The sequence below is a fragment of the Theobroma cacao genome, chromosome 9, assembly GCF_000208745.1.
Source record: "Theobroma cacao cultivar B97-61/B2 chromosome 9, Criollo_cocoa_genome_V2, whole genome shotgun sequence".
NCBI lineage: Eukaryota > Viridiplantae > Streptophyta > Magnoliopsida > Malvales > Malvaceae > Theobroma > Theobroma cacao.
In genome coordinates this window covers 25,794,363-25,812,692 of record NC_030858.1, presented here as the reverse complement: position 1 = coordinate 25,812,692, position 18,330 = coordinate 25,794,363, and the positions used below count along the sequence as shown (strand labels likewise).

Here is an 18,330-nt window from a genome sequence, read left to right as displayed (position 1 = left end):
AAATTTTTTAATAGTTTAGGAGCTTATTTGAGCATCATGCCAAGATTAATAATGCTTGATTAAAAATGGATAAATGGCTGAAATGTGATATTAAGCCAGATAATTGTTCACTATAGTTGTCAGATCATGTAAAACTGTTTAACTCTTAAGATTTAAAAAGTAATATTTGTGTTCGTATCGAAACACAGTTTTTTCCCTTTTGCTTTTGAAAGCAAAAGATGACAATTAATCCAAGCCTTTGTTGAATTTAGCCATGCATTTGATCTCCAAGGTTTTTTGTCATATGTCCCACCCATTTCTTTTGCTTCATGCTTGATGCTTGCATTCAGTTGGACTTGGACTGTAGTTTTTTCATTCATTGTTATTTGTTAGGTGTTTTGCAAATTGATTGTGCTGTCTGATTGATGCTCTATCTAGTTGAAATGACTGTTTTTGAAGCTTTTTCTGTTTTTGTTTGTTTCCTTCCTTCTTGACATACTTGGTCATGCAAAGTGTTGATTATCAGATCATTCTTATAATCATTTGTCTCAATCTGTAACTTGAAGTGATGGACTTTTAATGGAACTGAAATTTATTCTAGATCATTATGCTGGTTTTATGAACTCTCACTTATTTTCTGCAGATGAGTGGAAGAACTTTCTAGCTAGGATCGGCCGTGATGAAAATTCAGCAGAAACAGAACTTTTTGATAGTCCTAGTGATATCCTTGAACTTCGTTTTTGGGCCTCTTACCGAGGACAGACATTGGCAAGAACTGGTAAAAGTTTCCTCTTCTCCCTTGTGTTTAATCTATTGTCTGGTGCTGTTTCCTGGTGACTTAATATGGGTTTTCATATATATAAATATATATATATTTATTTGTATATATGTATGTATATATGTATAATTTGTTGGTCTTTTTGGAAAACCTTCTTTTATAGGGTGGAGTGTGAATGATGATGTTTGACCTTATTACCAGTTTTGAAGTTCTGAATTGCTCTAGCTGATGTTTCCTACCGTAGCTGACAGTCAAATTTTTGGACTTTTTTGTTACAATAGTAGTTTAAAGCATCAGATATTATAAATTTTAAAGTTTTGGATTGCTCTAGCAGATTTCCTGGTGCAGTTTGATGGGCCTGGAGTTCAAATTTTTTGGGCTTCTGATATCTCATAACCATATCATTGAGTTTAAGCCTCAGATTTTCAGTTTCTTTCTATATCACTAGAAGTATTAGTTTATGTTCATTACCATCTGCAAACAATCTGCCTAAGGAGTTTTTTTTTTCGCTAATGATTGTGCCAAATAACTAGCTTTCTTAATCCTCTTTTCAGCATTCTGCTGCTCTGGTTGAGGCATCATTATCTTGGTTCTTAGTCTGCAAGCATGCTGTATTTTTTTATAGCACACACATGTTTGCCATAAAGTTCTACCTTGGTCATTTTTCTACGTTCATGAACTCATGTGTGAACATATTCCTTTGAATATTGTAAGAACCACATTTTTAGTTCTGTCTGTTATGATGGCATGCATATCAAGTGTTGTTAGTAGCTTTTCATGACATCTTTTACTCATATTGTGGTATAGGCTTTAGTGAAAATGGCCTTCATTGGGCTGTAATGCATGTTTGTGTTGAAAATTCTGATTTTATTATGGTTTAAAGTGCAAATGGGTGATTGGGGAAGATCTTTTTGGATTTTTCTGTATCGTGATATCTGTTCATGGTTTACGTGAAAAGCTTGATAACCTTTATTCTCTTTTTGAATGAAAATAAGTTCCTATTAATCATTTTTTTTTTACACTGACTTTATACTTGTTTGGGATCTGCAGTCCGTGGAATGATGTATTATAGGAAAGCTATTATGCTTCAAACCTATTTGGAGAGAGATAATTCCGGAGGTTGGTCCCTTCAACAATAATATGATGCTTTTTTATCTTGTACTTCAGTTATATAATTATCATTGAAATATTAGATACAGAGGCTGCACTATCTAGATTGGACACAACTGATACTCAAGGTTTTGAGTTATCTCCTGAGGCTCGTGCACGGGCAGATCTTAAGTTTACATATGTTGTCACATGCCAAATATATGGAAAACAAAAGGAGGAGCAGAAGCCTGAAGCTGCTGATATTGCATTGCTAATGCAAAGGTGGGTTGTAGGGTTTTTTATTTATCTTTTGTTCTCATTGCATGCTTGGGTTGCATTTAGTACTCTTGCTTTTTTAGTTTTTATTGTTCTTCTGCTGTTACTCATGTTTAGTTATTTTGGCTCCTTGTATCTAACGATTCAACTTTGATGTTAGAAATGAAGCCCTTCGTGTTGCTTTCATTGATGTTGTTGAGATACTAAAGGATGGTGAAGTACACACTGAGTACTTTTCAAAGCTTGTGAAAGCTGATATCAATGGGAAAGATAAGGTTTGGTTGTTTATCTTTTTTAGTAGTTATGCTAGCTAGGTTTCTTCTTTTTTTGTTGTGTACTTGACTCCAAGTTTAGAACTTCAGTTTAACAATTAATTATTTGACTTCTGGAAATAAATTTTTTTATTTGTTTATCCATTTACCTGTTCTCTTGTTGGGCTTTTCTTCTTCTATTTCTTGTTTGTTTCCTCCTTTACAAGGTTTAATGAAGGAGACCTATTTCCGATATTCTTACAATAGAAAAAGAACTAGATGGTTTTATTTATTGTTGTTGAGTTACTTGAGTATGAATGGTGAACAACTAAATTCTGTGCAAAGACAGAATGCACTTTGTGCATTCCTTCCTATTTAATTTTCATGTGTTAATGAGAAAAAAAGCTATGACATGAAACTATCAGCATATTTCTATTCCTTCAATGCATCATTGGTTAAAAATGGTCTGCTGGTGCTAAGGTTTTGATGTTCAGGATAATGTTTTGAATTAAATGTATGGAACGTTCTTATGTGCTGTCCACTACTTATATATAGAAGTTCTAAGCATAAAACTTTTTCTACAGTATTTTGTTCTGTTATGTGGTACTGACACATATCGTATCATTGTTTGAACACTTTTCTGAAGTTTAAAATTTAAGTTCCACTTTTTAGAAAATGTTTTTTTTTTTGTTTAAGTAAGTAATTTTAGATGGTCAAATATTGGATAGTCCTTATAGAAATTCCCCTGTGACCCTTTTCTGAAAAGACAATATAGAAAGTATCCCATGCCTTAGGGGCATGGAATCTGAGTCTGTTTTCCCTTTCCAGTTATTTTGGTCTCTTAGGGACGTCTGATTTTATTCATTTTAGGCTTTGGTAATGTTCCTAGTGTTTTTAAAAAAGTGGTCTGATGCATGACAGGATTGACAGTTTAAGATTGAAAACCAAACTATGAACGGCTAGGATTTCTACATTTCTGGAGATGTAGTATAATTGATAGTAGGTATTAAGAGTTCTTATAGGAAATTTTAATTAGTTCTTGACGAAAATTGTTTTTCTTGGTCTAAACCTGAAAGCACATTCGAGTTGAAACTCCAATTTTCTTGATAATCTTCATTGCTTTTTTATTATTTCTTGCCACTTTATTCTGATGTGCTACACTGACTAAAAGTCAGGTGATTTTGTGCTTTGTTTTGTTACTTGCAGTTAGCTGGGTCTTTTGGTAGATTACAAGGTTCTGTAGGAGAGATTTAATACTAATACTGAAACAGTTGAATGATTTATTAAAGAGGTTTTCAAATCTGAGATATCAAATTTGCATGCTTCCTCTGGATTAGGGTTTCTGTATTAAGTCTTTTTGAGTGCTGCTCTGTATGGAGCAATATCTTGATTGTGTCTTAAATGCTTTTGTATTTTACATTTTCCATCCTTGTCTTTTCAGCTTTTTCTGTTCTTTTGGTACGTTAAATGTCATATATGACTCTTTGTTCTAGTGCATTGCAAGTTAATACACCTCGTGTCCAGGTTATCTAAGACAACTTTTTCTTCGTAAAATAATATGCTCACCTGTATATTGATTTTCTATTTCCATATTTTCTTCTTTTATAGCACATCAATCAGCACATTGTTTTTAGTTTTTACGCTTGCTGTTTCTTTACAACCCAATGCTTAATTCCATAGACCAGAACTAGCCTTGAAGAAGCCTTAGAAAATATATTCCTTAATACTTTTGAAGGTATTCTGTAGTCACAGAATAGTTGAAGGAGATTAATCTGCTTAACACATCTTGCTCTAGTTTATGTTTCTTCTCTTCATTCTTATTCTTTTTATGACTAGTTAAGTTTCCTAATTGATCATTTCCAATCCTACTTCTCTATCTTGAAACCTGGAAGGGTATGGTTATAGCTTTTTGTTTTTTCCCATGAGCAGAAAAAAATGTATCAACCACTTAATGATGTATGTACTCTCTGTTAAAATCATTCTTCTCCAATCTTCTGTCTCATTCACTCACTCTTTTGAGTGCTGATGTATTTTTATCCCGTTTAATGATGCTTTATTTTGGTAAAGATAATTAAGCTCAACTAATATGTGCTGTTCTTGGTTAATGCAGTCAATATGCTTTGCTAACATGGAAGTTTTACTTGAAATAATTTTTTTCTGAACTTTAAATGAATTAACTGACTGTAATCAATAATTTTGCAAATGGCCCTTTTCTGGTTTGCAGGAAATCTATGCCATAAAATTGCCTGGAAATCCAAAACTCGGTGAAGGCAAACCTGAGAATCAAAACCATGCAATTGTATTTACTCGGGGAAATGCAATTCAAACGATTGACATGAATCAGGTGACGGATTGTGGTCGATTCATTTACTTAATTCTCTTGGATCTAATAACTAAATGCAAAAGCTCCTGGATGTGTGTCGTAGTAACCAAGTTTACACATTTTAATTTGTCATGCATCACTTACATATTCAGTGATACTTGTCATTTCTTTTTATGCTTTTTAAAGCCACGATGTCAATTATATTAATGAATTTATGTTGAATACCATAACAAATACTATGATTTTTATCTCCATAGGTGAATCATATTCAAGTAGGTTAATATTGATATTGTGACATACTGTTATTTTGGTTCATATTAGTCTTGTTTGTTTCAGCTTCAACTGGCCTAAGCAATTTGCTGCATTTGGCACTGAAATACACCCCATTTACACTGCCCACTATTACACTTTTTCTCTTTTAACAAGTGAATTACCCTTCCATCGAAACAGGAAATTATAATAACATTTAATCAACGTGGTGTAGTTCTTGTCAACCTTTTAAATTTATTGTCTTTATTCTTTTTGGAATTTTTTTTAACTCTTCTAATGCCATAAGTCCTCTGTCACTTGCTTGGTACTTCACAATCTTAGCCTGATTGGTGTTGCTGGTACTCAGTGTAACACATTTCCATATGTGTTTTCTTGCAGTAGCATTCACATTTGCTTTGTTATACCTTGATGACTCCAATTCTTTTGGTGATTTTTGTGCTATAAAGACATGGGAAAACAAAATTGTTTATGATGATGATAAACATTTCTTCCAGATGTTATTTTTGCTATAATTTTTGTATAAATTTTAAGTGATTTGGTGGCCTGATATAGTTCTAATGATTTGTTCTCTTTAGTTTTATCTTTGCAATTCTTGGATGTGTTTTGATTAAGTTTCTCATTCTTTTGATACAGGACAACTATTTTGAGGAAGCTTTGAAGATGAGAAACCTTTTGGAAGAATTTCATCGTGATCATGGGATACGTCCTCCTACTATTCTTGGTGTCAGGGAACATGTATTTACTGGAAGGTAAACTTGTTCAAATCTTTTCTATTTGTTTGATATTTCTGATTTTGATTGTCTTGACATCTTTACATTATGGGTTATAAAATTTATGTGCAGTGTCTCTTCTTTAGCTTCTTTTATGTCCAACCAAGAGAGCAGCTTTGTAACCCTAGGTCAGCGTGTTTTGGCCAATCCTCTGAAGTAAGTGAATATTGGTAATACAAGCGAGTTGCATATCTTTTTAGACTCCTAATTTCATACTGATTGATTTTGATATGCAATTTGGTATTCAGGGTCCGAATGCATTATGGCCATCCAGATGTTTTTGATAGGGTTTTCCATATAACAAGGGGTGGTATCAGCAAGGCCTCACGTATTATAAACATAAGCGAAGATATTTATGCTGGTATTCATGTTTTACCTGATAAGAGACAATTATAATAGACTAGTTTGATATATCTGTCGATTTTAAGTGTCAGTGCTGATGAAAGATATTTGACCCTATTGTTGAAGATCACCTTATTATGAAGGGAATTGCCAAATGCTGTGTGGTATTTCTTTTCTTTGCTTGTCGTTTTTCTAGGGGAGAAGGCGAGGAGTGGGTTGGTACGGGTGTTGGCTGAATCTTAATCAATCCCTCTTCTCTCCATTTCTACTTCTTGTCTTTGATTGAGGTCCGAGATAATAGTCCATTTTTAACTTTTTCAGGTCTAGCTTTTTATCTTTGACCGTTTTATGTCAAATTTGTTATTACCTTCAATTTTATAAAAAAAAAAAAAATTAAAAACTTTATTAAAAATGTCAATGAAGCATCTAAAATAGAAAGGATCAGAAATGAAAAAGTTTTGACTTCAAGAAGTCAGATAGGTCAGCCAGAAAAAAAGGGTCAAAGTAAGACTGTCATTTTAGTACTGAGGGAGTATGTGCTTGGTTGTTTCCTTATTAGTATTTTTATATTTCGAAGTTAATGATCTTATGGAGTGGAAAGGTGTTGTTGCTTTAGTGTCTTGTAATACCATGTATCACTTGCGTTGAAGTTAGTTTGAATTGCTTCTGGTCATTTTTTAATCAATAAACTTTGGGTGTTTATTTTGTAGGGTTCAATTCAACTTTACGCCAAGGAAATATCACTCATCATGAGTATATTCAAGTATGATTCCTTCACCCTTCCCCTGGTCTTCTTTTCAATTTACACACCATTGAGGTTTGAGTTTTCAACTTGAATTTATAGGTTGGCAAAGGAAGAGACGTTGGGCTCAATCAGATTGCTTTATTTGAAGGGAAGGTTGCTGGTGGTAATGGTGAACAGGTTCTTAGTCGAGATGTATACAGGCTTGGGCAGCTTTTTGACTTCTTTAGAATGATGTCATTCTACTTTACCACTGTGGGATACTATTTTTGTACCATGGTACGTGACTGTTACATAACTGCTTTCACTTGTTAGCTGATGCTAAGGTAGAATGAAATTGAATTGAGCTATGTAGATTGTTTACTTTGGTAAATCTATATGTTGATTCAATGTTTCTATTGTAGTTTTAATGCTTGCCCTTATCATCTGGTTAGCGTCATATATGGATCCTATGCATGTGTGCGGTGTACAAATTAGTTATATAATAAAAAATTTGACATCATCAATTATCAGAAATTCCTGTATGTTATAGTCTAGAAGTTTTTTGCGGCTTTGGTGCCTATGGATTTATGCTCCACTCGTTCTGATAAATATTCTTCAATTTGTTCAAAATGTCTGCTATCCTTCAAGCAAGGGAACCCTATGCAGTTAATATTTTGATGGCATGATGCAGTTATAGCATTAAAAATTTGTATTTTCATTGCTGACCAAATTTATTTTTCTAATTTTGCAGTTAACTGTGCTGACTGTATATTTTTTCCTTTATGGGAAGGCTTATCTGGTAAGTTAATTTGTATATACATTGTCTGCTCGATTTCATATGCTTCTATGATTGGGTAATTTTAGCATGTTTGTGCTCTATAGAATGTATGACCTTTTGAGTGCATATTGCATCTCACCGTTGAAGGATTCTGTCTCATATTATATGCTTTATTTGTTTTCTAGTAAGGATATCGAACATGTTTAGTCAACGTGAAAATTGCCCATGATAGATAAACTTAAATATGTTTTTAATGTCGGCAATAGGAGAAGGCTGAAAGTAAATGACAATTTGCGTAAGGTGGTCCAAAATTACCAGCTTATTACTCCATTCTACCAATAAACACTTGATGAGTCTCGTATACGTGAACAAAGATGTATTGGAAGATAATAAATCGAAATTGTAAACTTCTACTTTCATTTTTTGTAAGTCTATTTCCACAATGTGGCTATTCTATTTATAATAGAATAGAGAATATGAAAAAGACTAATACAGCCCTAAACCTACATAAGCCATAAGACATAACAATATATATGTCTTTAGCACTCCCCCTCAAGCTGGAGCATAGATATTGATCATGCCCAGCTTGTTACAACTAACCTGAGAAGGATTCTTAGTAAACAAATCTGCTAACTGCTCTCCTGTGCTCACATAGGAAGTAGAAATCAGTTTTTGTTGAATCTTCTTCCGTACAAAATGACAATCAACCTCAATATGTTTTGTCCTTTCATGAAACATTGATTAGAAGAAATATGCATAGCTACTTGATTATCACACCACAATCTCATAGGAGATGAATCTGCAAAACCAATTTCCTCCAATAAATGATGAGTTCACATAAGCTCATAAGTAGTTTATGCCATAGCGTGGTTCTTGGACTCTACACTAGACCTTGCTGCCACTTTCTACTGCTTTCTCTTCCATGATACCAAATTTCCTGCCACAAACACACAATATCCTGTAGTAGATTTCCTATTATCTGGTAACCCAACCCAATCGGCATCAGTAAAGTTGTCAACTCGAGTATGTCCATGATCTTAATATACAATCCCTTTGCCAGGTGTCCCTTTTAAATACTCAAGAATACAGACCAAAGCATCTCAATGAATGGTAGTAGGCGCTGGCATGAATTGACTTACTGCACACTGGAAAAGAAATATCAGGACGGGTCACTGTTAAATAATTCAATTTACCAACTAACCATCTATATTTCTCAAGATCTGCAAATGCCTTCCCTTCTCTTGCTATAAGCTTCACACTTGGGTCCATAGGAGTCTCACAAGGCTTTGCTTTAAGCAAGCCAACATTCTTGAGCAAATCTAGGACATACTTCCTTTGGGAAAGAGATATACCCTTTTTGGAGCAAGTTACTTCAATCCTTAGAAAGTTTTTCAAGGAACCCAAGTCTTTCATATGAAATTTTGCTTGAAGAAAAACTTTAAGATCATGAATACCTTGTTGATCACTACCTGTAATTACGTTATCATCAACATAAACACCCAACAAAATACAACCACTGTCAATATGTCAAAAAACCACAATATGATCACACGAACTCTGCAACAGTCCAAACTCTAACACCACATCACAAAACCTCCCAAACCAAGTTCTAGGAGATTGTTTCAACCCATACAATGATTTTCTCAACCTGCATACTTTACCAAACTCCCCCTGAGCAACAAACACAGGTGGTTGCACCATATACACCTTTTCTTGTACGTCACCATGAAGAAATGCGTTCTTCACATCTAATTGGTGCAAAGGGCAATAATGAGTAGCAGCTAAAGAAAGAAATATGCGAACAGAGCTTAATTTAGCTACAGGAGAAATGTGTCTATATAATCTACATTATAGGTTTGAGCACAGCCCTTAGCTACCAATTGAGCTTTCAATCTAGCAATAGTAACATCAAGATTCATCTTTATTGCATACATCCACTTGCACCCAATGGCTTGTTTACCTGATGGAAGAGAAACTATATCCCAAGCATCTTTAGTCGCAAGAGCCAACATTTCCTCTTCCATAGCAGTTCGCCTGCCATTGTGAGATAATGCCTCCATAAGAGTCTTTGGAAGTGAGACAGAATCAAGAGAAGCAACAAAGGAATGAGAAGAATGAGAAAGATGGCCATATGACACAAAGGAAGAGATGGAATGGGTGCAATGACATTTACCCTTTGAAAGAGCAATAGGGAGATAAATCAGAATCTAATGACGTAGAAGCCAGTATGGGAAGTTAATCTGACTGATGAAACAGATGGAGTATCAAGACCAGGAGTACTCACTGTATAAATCAAGAAATCATGTGCTGACTTAGTCTCAGAAACAAAGGGAGTAGGACCAGCAAAGAAGGGACTGTGCTCAAAGAATGTGACATCGCGAGAAACGAGATTCTTGCCCAACTCTAGTGAGTAACAATGATAACCTTTCTGTGTGTGTGACATACGAAGATACACTTTAGTGAACAAGGATCTAACTTACGAACGTGGGGTCACATATCCTGAACAAAACAAGTACAAACCAAATACCTTGGGAGGTATAGGAAATAAGGACTGGTCTGAAGACAAGATATAATATGGTGTTTGGCCTTGAAGAATAGAGAAAGGCATGTGGTTGATAAGAAAAACAGCTGTATGAACAGCATCAGTCCAAAAGCATTAGGAACCCTCATTTGAAACATCAAGACTCTAGCAACTTCCATAAGATGACAATTTTTTTTTTCTACTATTCCATTCTGCTGAGGTGTAACAATAGAAGAAGAGTGATTAATAATACCATTTTGTATGATGTAAGAACTAAAACAATAAGAGAAATACTCTTTAGCTTATCATTATAGAGGATATGAATATTAGAGTGAAATTGAGTATGAATTTCTGCACAAAATGGAACAAAGATGGAAAACTACTCAGATCTAGATATCATTAAATATAGCCAAGTACTTCTGAAAAAATCATCAACAAATGTAACTAAATACTTAAAACCGGTTTTTGAAGTTACCAGACATGGACCCCAAACATCAGAATGAACTAACTGATAAGGATAATTTGTTGTCCCTGTAGGTTTTTAGAGCAGGTGACCTTGTTCTCCACAGTTATAACACTCTTGGACCTCCACGACCACCTGTTCCTTTTCCATCACGATTTCCTCGAAGTTTGCGTCTTCCCCCACCTGATCCTCCTCTATATCCACTGCCAAACTCACTAGTAGCCTGTGAGACTAAAACAAATCGATCACACATTACTAGTAGTAAAAACAGTTTCCTTGGTAGCACTCAGTGCAATGGTAACGACATCAAACAATGAAGAAACATCCTTGTTAGCCAAGAGTTGAGAACGAATCATGTCATACTCTGAATCCAAACCAAATAGCCAACTGAAGACAAACAATCTCTCATGTTGTTTTTTCATCCTGGCCACATCAGTAGAAAGTGGCATGGCAGTGTAGAAATCTTCAGTAGCACGCTTATAATCATAGTAATAATCCATAATTGTCCATCCATTTTGACTTGGATGACTAACCTCCTATGATAAATCGTACAATCTCTTCCCATTCTCTATACTTGAACAACACCTATGCAATAACAACCATTACTCAATTTTCAAAAAAAAAATTCCCATAACTCTTTAACTGTCGTCGTATGTTGCATTGAAAAAATCATCTTTCTATCAATACAATTAACAATCTGAGAAAACAATCTTCCATCATTTGTCATCCATGCCTTTGTAGCATCATTATCTAGAAAGGGTTCAGTAAGATGTGCTTCCTTCCCATGTCCTATTACATTGACCTCAACTAAAAACTACCATTCTAGAAAATTAGAAACATCTCCAGCTAGCATAACGTCAACTATTTTGTGATGTGAGGACTCAACCTCCACGCTATTACTACCTTTTGATGCCAACTCACTGACCCTCAAACACCACTATTGAAAAAAATCAGCTAACACATCAAAAACTAAGCAACCTCATAGTCAATTAACAAGGTCTACCAATCTTAGTGGAACTCAATGTATGTAGTTACAACGATTCGACAAGTACCTTCTTCTCGTTTTTTTTTTTTTTTTTTTTTGGGGGGGGGGGGGGGGGGTTTTTTTTTAGGGTTTTGGTAGGTAGATACCATGTAAACTTCTACTTTCAATATTTTATAAAAGTCTATTTCCATAATGTGGCTATTCTATTTATAATAGAATAGAGAATATAAAAAAGACTAAAACAGCCCTAAACCTACATAAGCCATAGCACATACCAATATATATCAGTCTTTAACAAAAGCGTTATGGTGAGTAGCCAAACCTATTAGTTGAATTAGAATATATATAAACAGAGTACTATGTAAAAAAGGAATTTTGTGATATCAAACTTTCCATGAAAACCCAAAATCATCACCAGACCCATGGCCATTGCCATACAACTAAATCTCTACAAATTTTAACAACAATTACACAACTAGATAATTTCTTTGATATTGAAATATTACATTATGTTTTTCTGTTTTTCAGTCTCAAATATTTTGCTTTTTTATTTAAATGCATTGTAGCATTATGTTTTACAGGTTTTTAGTTTTCTGGTTAAATTGTCCTTGAATATTATGTGTGGGTGTTCACATGCACATGAGTATGTGCATATGTGCATGTGCCCATATATGATTGCTTTCCCAGGGATTGATCCAAAATTTTTTTTGCATATACATGAGTATGTGCATATGTGCATGTGGAAATGTATCAATTTCTTTCCCAGAGATTAATTTTAAATTTTTTTTTTAGGCACTTTCTGGAGTTGGTGAAACCATGCAAGATAGAGCTCAGATAACTGATAACACTGCTCTTGAAACTGCTCTAAATACTCAGTTTCTTTTTCAAATTGGTATCTTTTCAGCTGTACCAATGATTTTGGGCTTCATCCTGGAGCAAGGTTTCCTACAGGTAATTGGTTATCCTGCATGCATCTCAATTTCTTTCCTTCTTAGTAATTAATTCCCATGAGATGAATTACTAGGCTAAGCTGCATGTTTTGGAAAGTTTTCCTCTTGTTTTTATTTGTTGGATTAGTCTTTTCTCACTTAATCTTGCCTTTATATGAACCATTTATGTTTTGACCTATATTCATAGATGTCTGCTGTATCTGATAACGGGGAACTGAATTTGTTAGTTATATTCTAAATTTCTAATAATGAATTAATTTTTGTCAGTTGTTAATTTTTCCCCTAATGTTTTCCCATATTATTGATAGATCTGGGATTGTAATATCATGTTGCATTTTAGTATGTTGGTTTCATGTGATTTCGTGGTCAAGAACACAGTGACGGGCTGGCATGTCATTCTGTTGTTGCATCAGCTCTTTTGTGGTGTTTTTATGAATTTTAAGTTTGTGGTGTTTAATTCAGGTGAATAATAAATCTGGGAAAATTGTGCGACAGTTTATTGCTGTGCTGGATTTAATATCTGTATTGGCTAAGACCTGAGATATTATATTGAAAGCTGTGATCCATGTTGTTTGTTTCAAAGTTTTAAACATTGTGCTAAAAGGCTAATGTGAGCAATTCTATTTTCTTTCCTTTTGGTTAGAAACTATCTTACTTTTCTTATTCTTAAACAAATTAAGACCAGACCTCAAGAAATTATTTGGAATTCATGTTATTTCCATCTAAGCTACTCCTTTAAGAAAAATTATCTTTTTAGTTTAGTATTATGAGTGCCATTTATTGGAAGATTAAATGCTTTATATCACAGTCAGTATTTAAAAGCCTGACAAAAATGGTGTGTAGGGCGAAATATCTTCTAGCATCGTAGTCGCAATTTGATTCAATCTCTATTGATGCTTCCTTATTGTTTAATATTTATATTATCTGGTTAGTTTGTACTACAATTCTCTGTATTGAATCTTTTGAAGTACTTGTGATGAGATGGTTGTTTTCATAAGCAGTTAGACTTTCTGTCTGCATATCATGCTTATGAAATTTTCTATATGTGTTTTATGGTGAAAGTGGAGCAAATTTGAGCTTTATCTCTCGTTGGACTTTGTGATTGAATCTGCAGGCTGTTGTCAGTTTTGTCACAATGCAGATAGAGCTTTGTACTGTTTTCTTCACATTCTCTCTGGGTACAAGAACTCATTATTTTGGTCGGACAATCCTGCATGGTGGTGCAAGGGTATGTTGTCTCCTTATACCCGCCATACCCCCTCCCTGGCATTTTTTTTAATAAAAATTTTGGGATCTAGGGGTGGGATATAGACAGATTTTAATCCTTGTTTCTTAACAGTATCAAGCTACGGGTAGGGGTTTTGTGGTGCGCCATATTAAATTCTCTGAGAACTACAGACTATATTCTCGCAGTCATTTTGTTAAAGGGTAACTTTCTCTCTCTCTCTCTCTCTCTGTGCATGTTTATTTACTGGACCAACCATAGTAAGTTAACCTCCTCTGTTGCATTCAGGCTAGAAGTTGTGCTTTTGTTGGTGGTGTACCTTGCATATGGGAATAATGAGGGTGGTGCATTGTCGTACATTCTTCTTACAGTTAGCAGTTGGTTTATGGCTCTCTCCTGGCTTTTTGCCCCCTATTTGTTCAACCCCTCTGGATTTGAGTGGCAAAAGTAAGCAATCTTCTTTTGTTTTTGTTCTCAGAGGTGGATTTTTATGTAATTAGCTTAGTATCTCTTTTATCATTTTTTCAGGATTGTAGAGGACTTTAGAGATTGGACGAATTGGCTACTTTACAGAGGTGGAATTGGAGTTAAGGGAGAAGAAAGCTGGGAAGCTTGGTGGGATGAAGAAATGGTATTCCTTTGGTTCTTAAATATACCTATTGCTAATATAACTCTTTATTGATTTCTTTGTTCAATGATTTAATGGAGTTATATCTGTTGCATAGCTCATAGCTTTATGTATCAGTAATTCATAAAAGTGAAGCTATAGAAGTTTCACTAAACAATGATTGAAGATTCAATCGATTTGTAACAAATGTATTATACTCATTAGAATGTGTGCATCGAATTTTCACTTTGTTATTTTGATCTAATAGTCTAGTTCTCATATTTGTAGTTCACTATTGTGCGATTCATTCAAAGTCAATACCAGATACAAAGAGCTTAAGTATCCGTTCTGTCCAATCTCATTTTCTTTCATATAAGTTTGATAGTATGTTGTTATGTACACCACTTAATAGAAGCATATAGGTGTTCTTTTCACTGAAAATCTGTTTCACAATTACATTTATTATGCAAGCAAATCTATCACATGTTATGAATTTCTTGTTCCTTGTTGAAGCTTGTTATACCGTCATTGCATTTCAGTTATTCAAAATTTTCTAGCATCATCACTTATTTCTCATGGTCATTTTTCTGTTTCAACTCGGCTGCTTTTAATTGATTGTCCATTAATATGTTTCATGTAAATTTCTTGTTTTTCACTCTGGTGACCTTAAATATTGCATTTACAGGCACACATTCGCACCATGAGAGGAAGAATATTGGAGACTATTTTAAGTCTGAGATTTTTCATCTTCCAGTATGGCATTGTCTACAAGCTACATTTACAGAAATCAAATACATCATTGACGGTAACAGCTTTACTCATTAGTTGATACTGTGCTTTGCTGCATCTTTAGCCAAAATTTGTTCTGGTTGTTAAAGTGCTTATACCCATCCCCTCCATTGCCTTTTCGCAGAAATTTGTCTCTAAAAGTTATATGCTTTTTGTATCTTCTAAATTGGAAGGAACAAGATGTGCCCTTAAAATGGGTATATTGAGGGGTTGGGGTTGATAAGTTCTAATTTAAAATAGTTGGGAGGAAAAAGGACCTTTCCTTTTTGGCAACAGAAGACATGATTAATGTATTTTATGCATGTGAATATTTGTTAACTTATTTGGAGTGGTAACAAATTTGGAAGGGACATATCATGAATTTGTCACCTTGCATTGTTTGTGTTAAACGTGAAAGTTAATTATCATGTTATAAGTACCTGCTACGTCTCTGTACTAGGACCACAAGTGTACTTTAGACCCTCTACACAACAGATCACTATTGCAATTAGATTTACAATCATTTTTTTTTTCTTTCTTTTTTTGTTAAAAAGACCATAATATCATAAAAATGTGTTTCCACATTTATGAGTGTATGTGCGGACATGCAACACAAGAATCGGACATATGCAAGAAACAAGTATTACTTCCAATATAAATTTCTCTATGCAAAGTATGCAAATACATGACTCGTTAAATATGACATCGATGTGTAGGTTTGCTGGTATTTATATGTTGTATTCAAGGCAAATTACATTGTTGGCTACTTAATAAATTGAGGCTTAGTGAGCAGTGTCCTTCCTTCACCATTCTTCACTGATATGAATTAACTGAATGATGAATTCTTTGGAGAGCTGGATTCTTTATGCCTTCATTCTATTTAGTTTTTGTTCTGGAGCTATCAATAAATTCATTAAATAAGTGACTGAAGGAAGGTAATATGATAATACTTTTATGATTCTGATCTTATGGGGCCTTATTCTTTCTTGATTTTCTACTAAGCTCATTTCATTTTTAAGTTGTAACAATTGTCTAGTATTGAAGTGATTCCCAAGTGTCTGTAAGGAATAGTTTTTTTCTCTTATTTTGTTCTTGATCAGTGGAAGCTTCTGGACAAAGTGGCACTTGTAATTGCTTTGCTTTTGTGTGTTCCAAGAAAATACCCAAACATAAACATAAAGCTAATAGAAAAAGGAGAGGGGGGGCCAATATGTCTAATGCCTTGTTTACGGAGTTCTTATTTGCTCTGTCATTGGTTTGATTGTGCATAAAATTGAACATTAAAGAGTATAGTGAGGATGAATTTCTGTAACTTGAATTGCCTGTGTATCTCTGTAGGTTTATGGCCTGTCCTGGATTGTGCTTGCCGTGCTTATACTCCTTTTCAAGGTTCGTAACATAGAGGGTTGGTTTTTTCTGAGTTAATTGCACGTGGTAGCGGAACTATTGTGAAATGTACAAAATGGTACCTAAATAAAAAAAAGTGTGAAATTTGCATCTTGACCTTTCAACTAGTGTACCATGTTAACCCAGACTCTTAACACAATTAACTTACACTGCCTATATGACATCTGAGCAGTATAATTACACCATGTGTACATCACGTGTTAAACAGAAATGTTAAATATTTTGTGAAAATTTCATGTGGATGCCATGTTTCATTGAAGAATTGACTAATCATATATGGGATTTTTACCATATAAGTGGAAAAAAATATTTTAACTAGCATTGAAAAAGATGTTAATGGTTCCATTTGGTGTAGGCGTGGTAATATTGGTCAAATGCAATATATATAGGCAGGTTACATTTGTGGTGTTATAGTTTGGGTTAAAATGATAAATGATTTGAAAGTTCAGGGTGCAAATTGTACATTTTTATTCTTTCAGGTATCAATTTGCACATTTTACCACAGCATAGATATTGAATGCTTAATTAAGATATTTGGTTTGTAAATGTATTTTACCTCTGTGAGTAAACAGGTATTCACCTTCAGCCAGAAGATATCAGTTAATTTCCAGCTTCTGCTGCGCTTCATCCAAGGGCTCTCCTTCTTGGTTGCAATAGCTGGTTTAGCTGCTGCAGTTGTGTTCACAGACTTGACTATTCCAGACATATTTGCTAGCATCTTAGCATTTGTTCCCACTGGATGGGGAATCCTTTGCGTAAGTTTATCTTCACATTTAATAATGATTCGCTGGCTGCAGTTTTTGGTTACAAATCCCCCTTTTGAACATATGTATTGTTGGTTTTTCTCTTCAACAATAAGAGGAGTTAGGTGTGCCCATTTGTTTTAGATGTTTCCATTTTCATGAACACTCCAATATGATCAATTATATGCAGATTGCTGCAGCTTGGAAGCCTTTGGTGAAAAAGCTAGGGTTGTGGAAGTCAATCCGGTCAATTGCACTTTTATATGATGCTGGAATGGGAATGCTTATCTTTGTTCCTATTGCATTTTTCTCATGGTTCCCATTTGTATCAACATTCCAGACCCGGCTCATGTTCAACCAAGCTTTCAGCCGAGGCTTGGAAATCTCTCTTATCCTTGCTGGAAACAATCCCAACACTGGCCTCTGATGACTACTGTATGTGATCCCTGTAAATGAACTTGTTTTAGAGATATACAAGGCCAGCATGAAACTTGTTTGATAACCCTCTCTATTCAGATATTTTTGTTGCCATATTTGAGTGGAAGCCTGTTTTCGATTGTTATGTATATAAGATCTGTGTCCACTTTACTTGCTTAATGTAATTCCATTTCTGGCTTAAAGGAACACTGCCCTGTGCATGATTAATGTTTTTCTTGTTCAGTACTAGATACATACATAATACATTGTTCATTACAAAGTCAAGATCGAAATTCCAAAAAAAAAAACAAACTTTTATAAATATATATATATATATTGTATTGACTTTGTTCGACATCAAAAACATTGATAAATGTTACGATACATATTGGCTAACGTGTAATTCCATGCTGCTATTATAAAATACATTTTGCTTCTTACTTTCGTAAACCCTAACCTCACAAGCAATATTAATTGCTTAGGTAAGGATTTGAAATTTATTTATTTTTTCTGTTGAAGTTTTAGAAATTCAAGCTCACTAAGTATTAAAACCCAGAGAACCAGATAACTAAAACAGCAAAGATCAGAGGAAGCTCTATAGAGGAATAATTGACACTCACTCAACATCATCTCTATTTCATATCTATAACTATATATTTTCAAG

The 18,330-nt window shown here is 34.3% G+C and overlaps 1 protein-coding gene across 1 annotated transcript in view; it reads left to right on the top strand.

The window, feature by feature from the left end:
- LOC18589673 (callose synthase 9) overlaps positions 1 to 17,899 on the top strand; it is a 38,811-nt gene extending 20,912 nt beyond the window's left edge. Inside the window, exons 33-52 of the mRNA XM_007014743.2 lie at positions 623 to 757; positions 1,808 to 1,876; positions 1,951 to 2,128; positions 2,283 to 2,397; positions 4,598 to 4,717; positions 5,600 to 5,715; positions 5,809 to 5,892; positions 5,985 to 6,097; positions 6,789 to 6,841; positions 6,923 to 7,099; positions 7,554 to 7,601; positions 12,342 to 12,500; positions 13,614 to 13,727; positions 13,839 to 13,927; positions 14,013 to 14,171; positions 14,253 to 14,355; positions 15,017 to 15,136; positions 16,438 to 16,488; positions 17,079 to 17,261; positions 17,440 to 17,899. Of these exons, the coding sequence (XP_007014805.2) occupies positions 623 to 757; positions 1,808 to 1,876; positions 1,951 to 2,128; positions 2,283 to 2,397; positions 4,598 to 4,717; positions 5,600 to 5,715; positions 5,809 to 5,892; positions 5,985 to 6,097; positions 6,789 to 6,841; positions 6,923 to 7,099; positions 7,554 to 7,601; positions 12,342 to 12,500; positions 13,614 to 13,727; positions 13,839 to 13,927; positions 14,013 to 14,171; positions 14,253 to 14,355; positions 15,017 to 15,136; positions 16,438 to 16,488; positions 17,079 to 17,261; positions 17,440 to 17,676 (2,423 nt within the window). The 3' untranslated portion in view covers positions 17,677 to 17,899. The remainder of the gene's footprint in view (positions 1 to 622; positions 758 to 1,807; positions 1,877 to 1,950; positions 2,129 to 2,282; positions 2,398 to 4,597; positions 4,718 to 5,599; positions 5,716 to 5,808; positions 5,893 to 5,984; positions 6,098 to 6,788; positions 6,842 to 6,922; positions 7,100 to 7,553; positions 7,602 to 12,341; positions 12,501 to 13,613; positions 13,728 to 13,838; positions 13,928 to 14,012; positions 14,172 to 14,252; positions 14,356 to 15,016; positions 15,137 to 16,437; positions 16,489 to 17,078; positions 17,262 to 17,439) is intronic.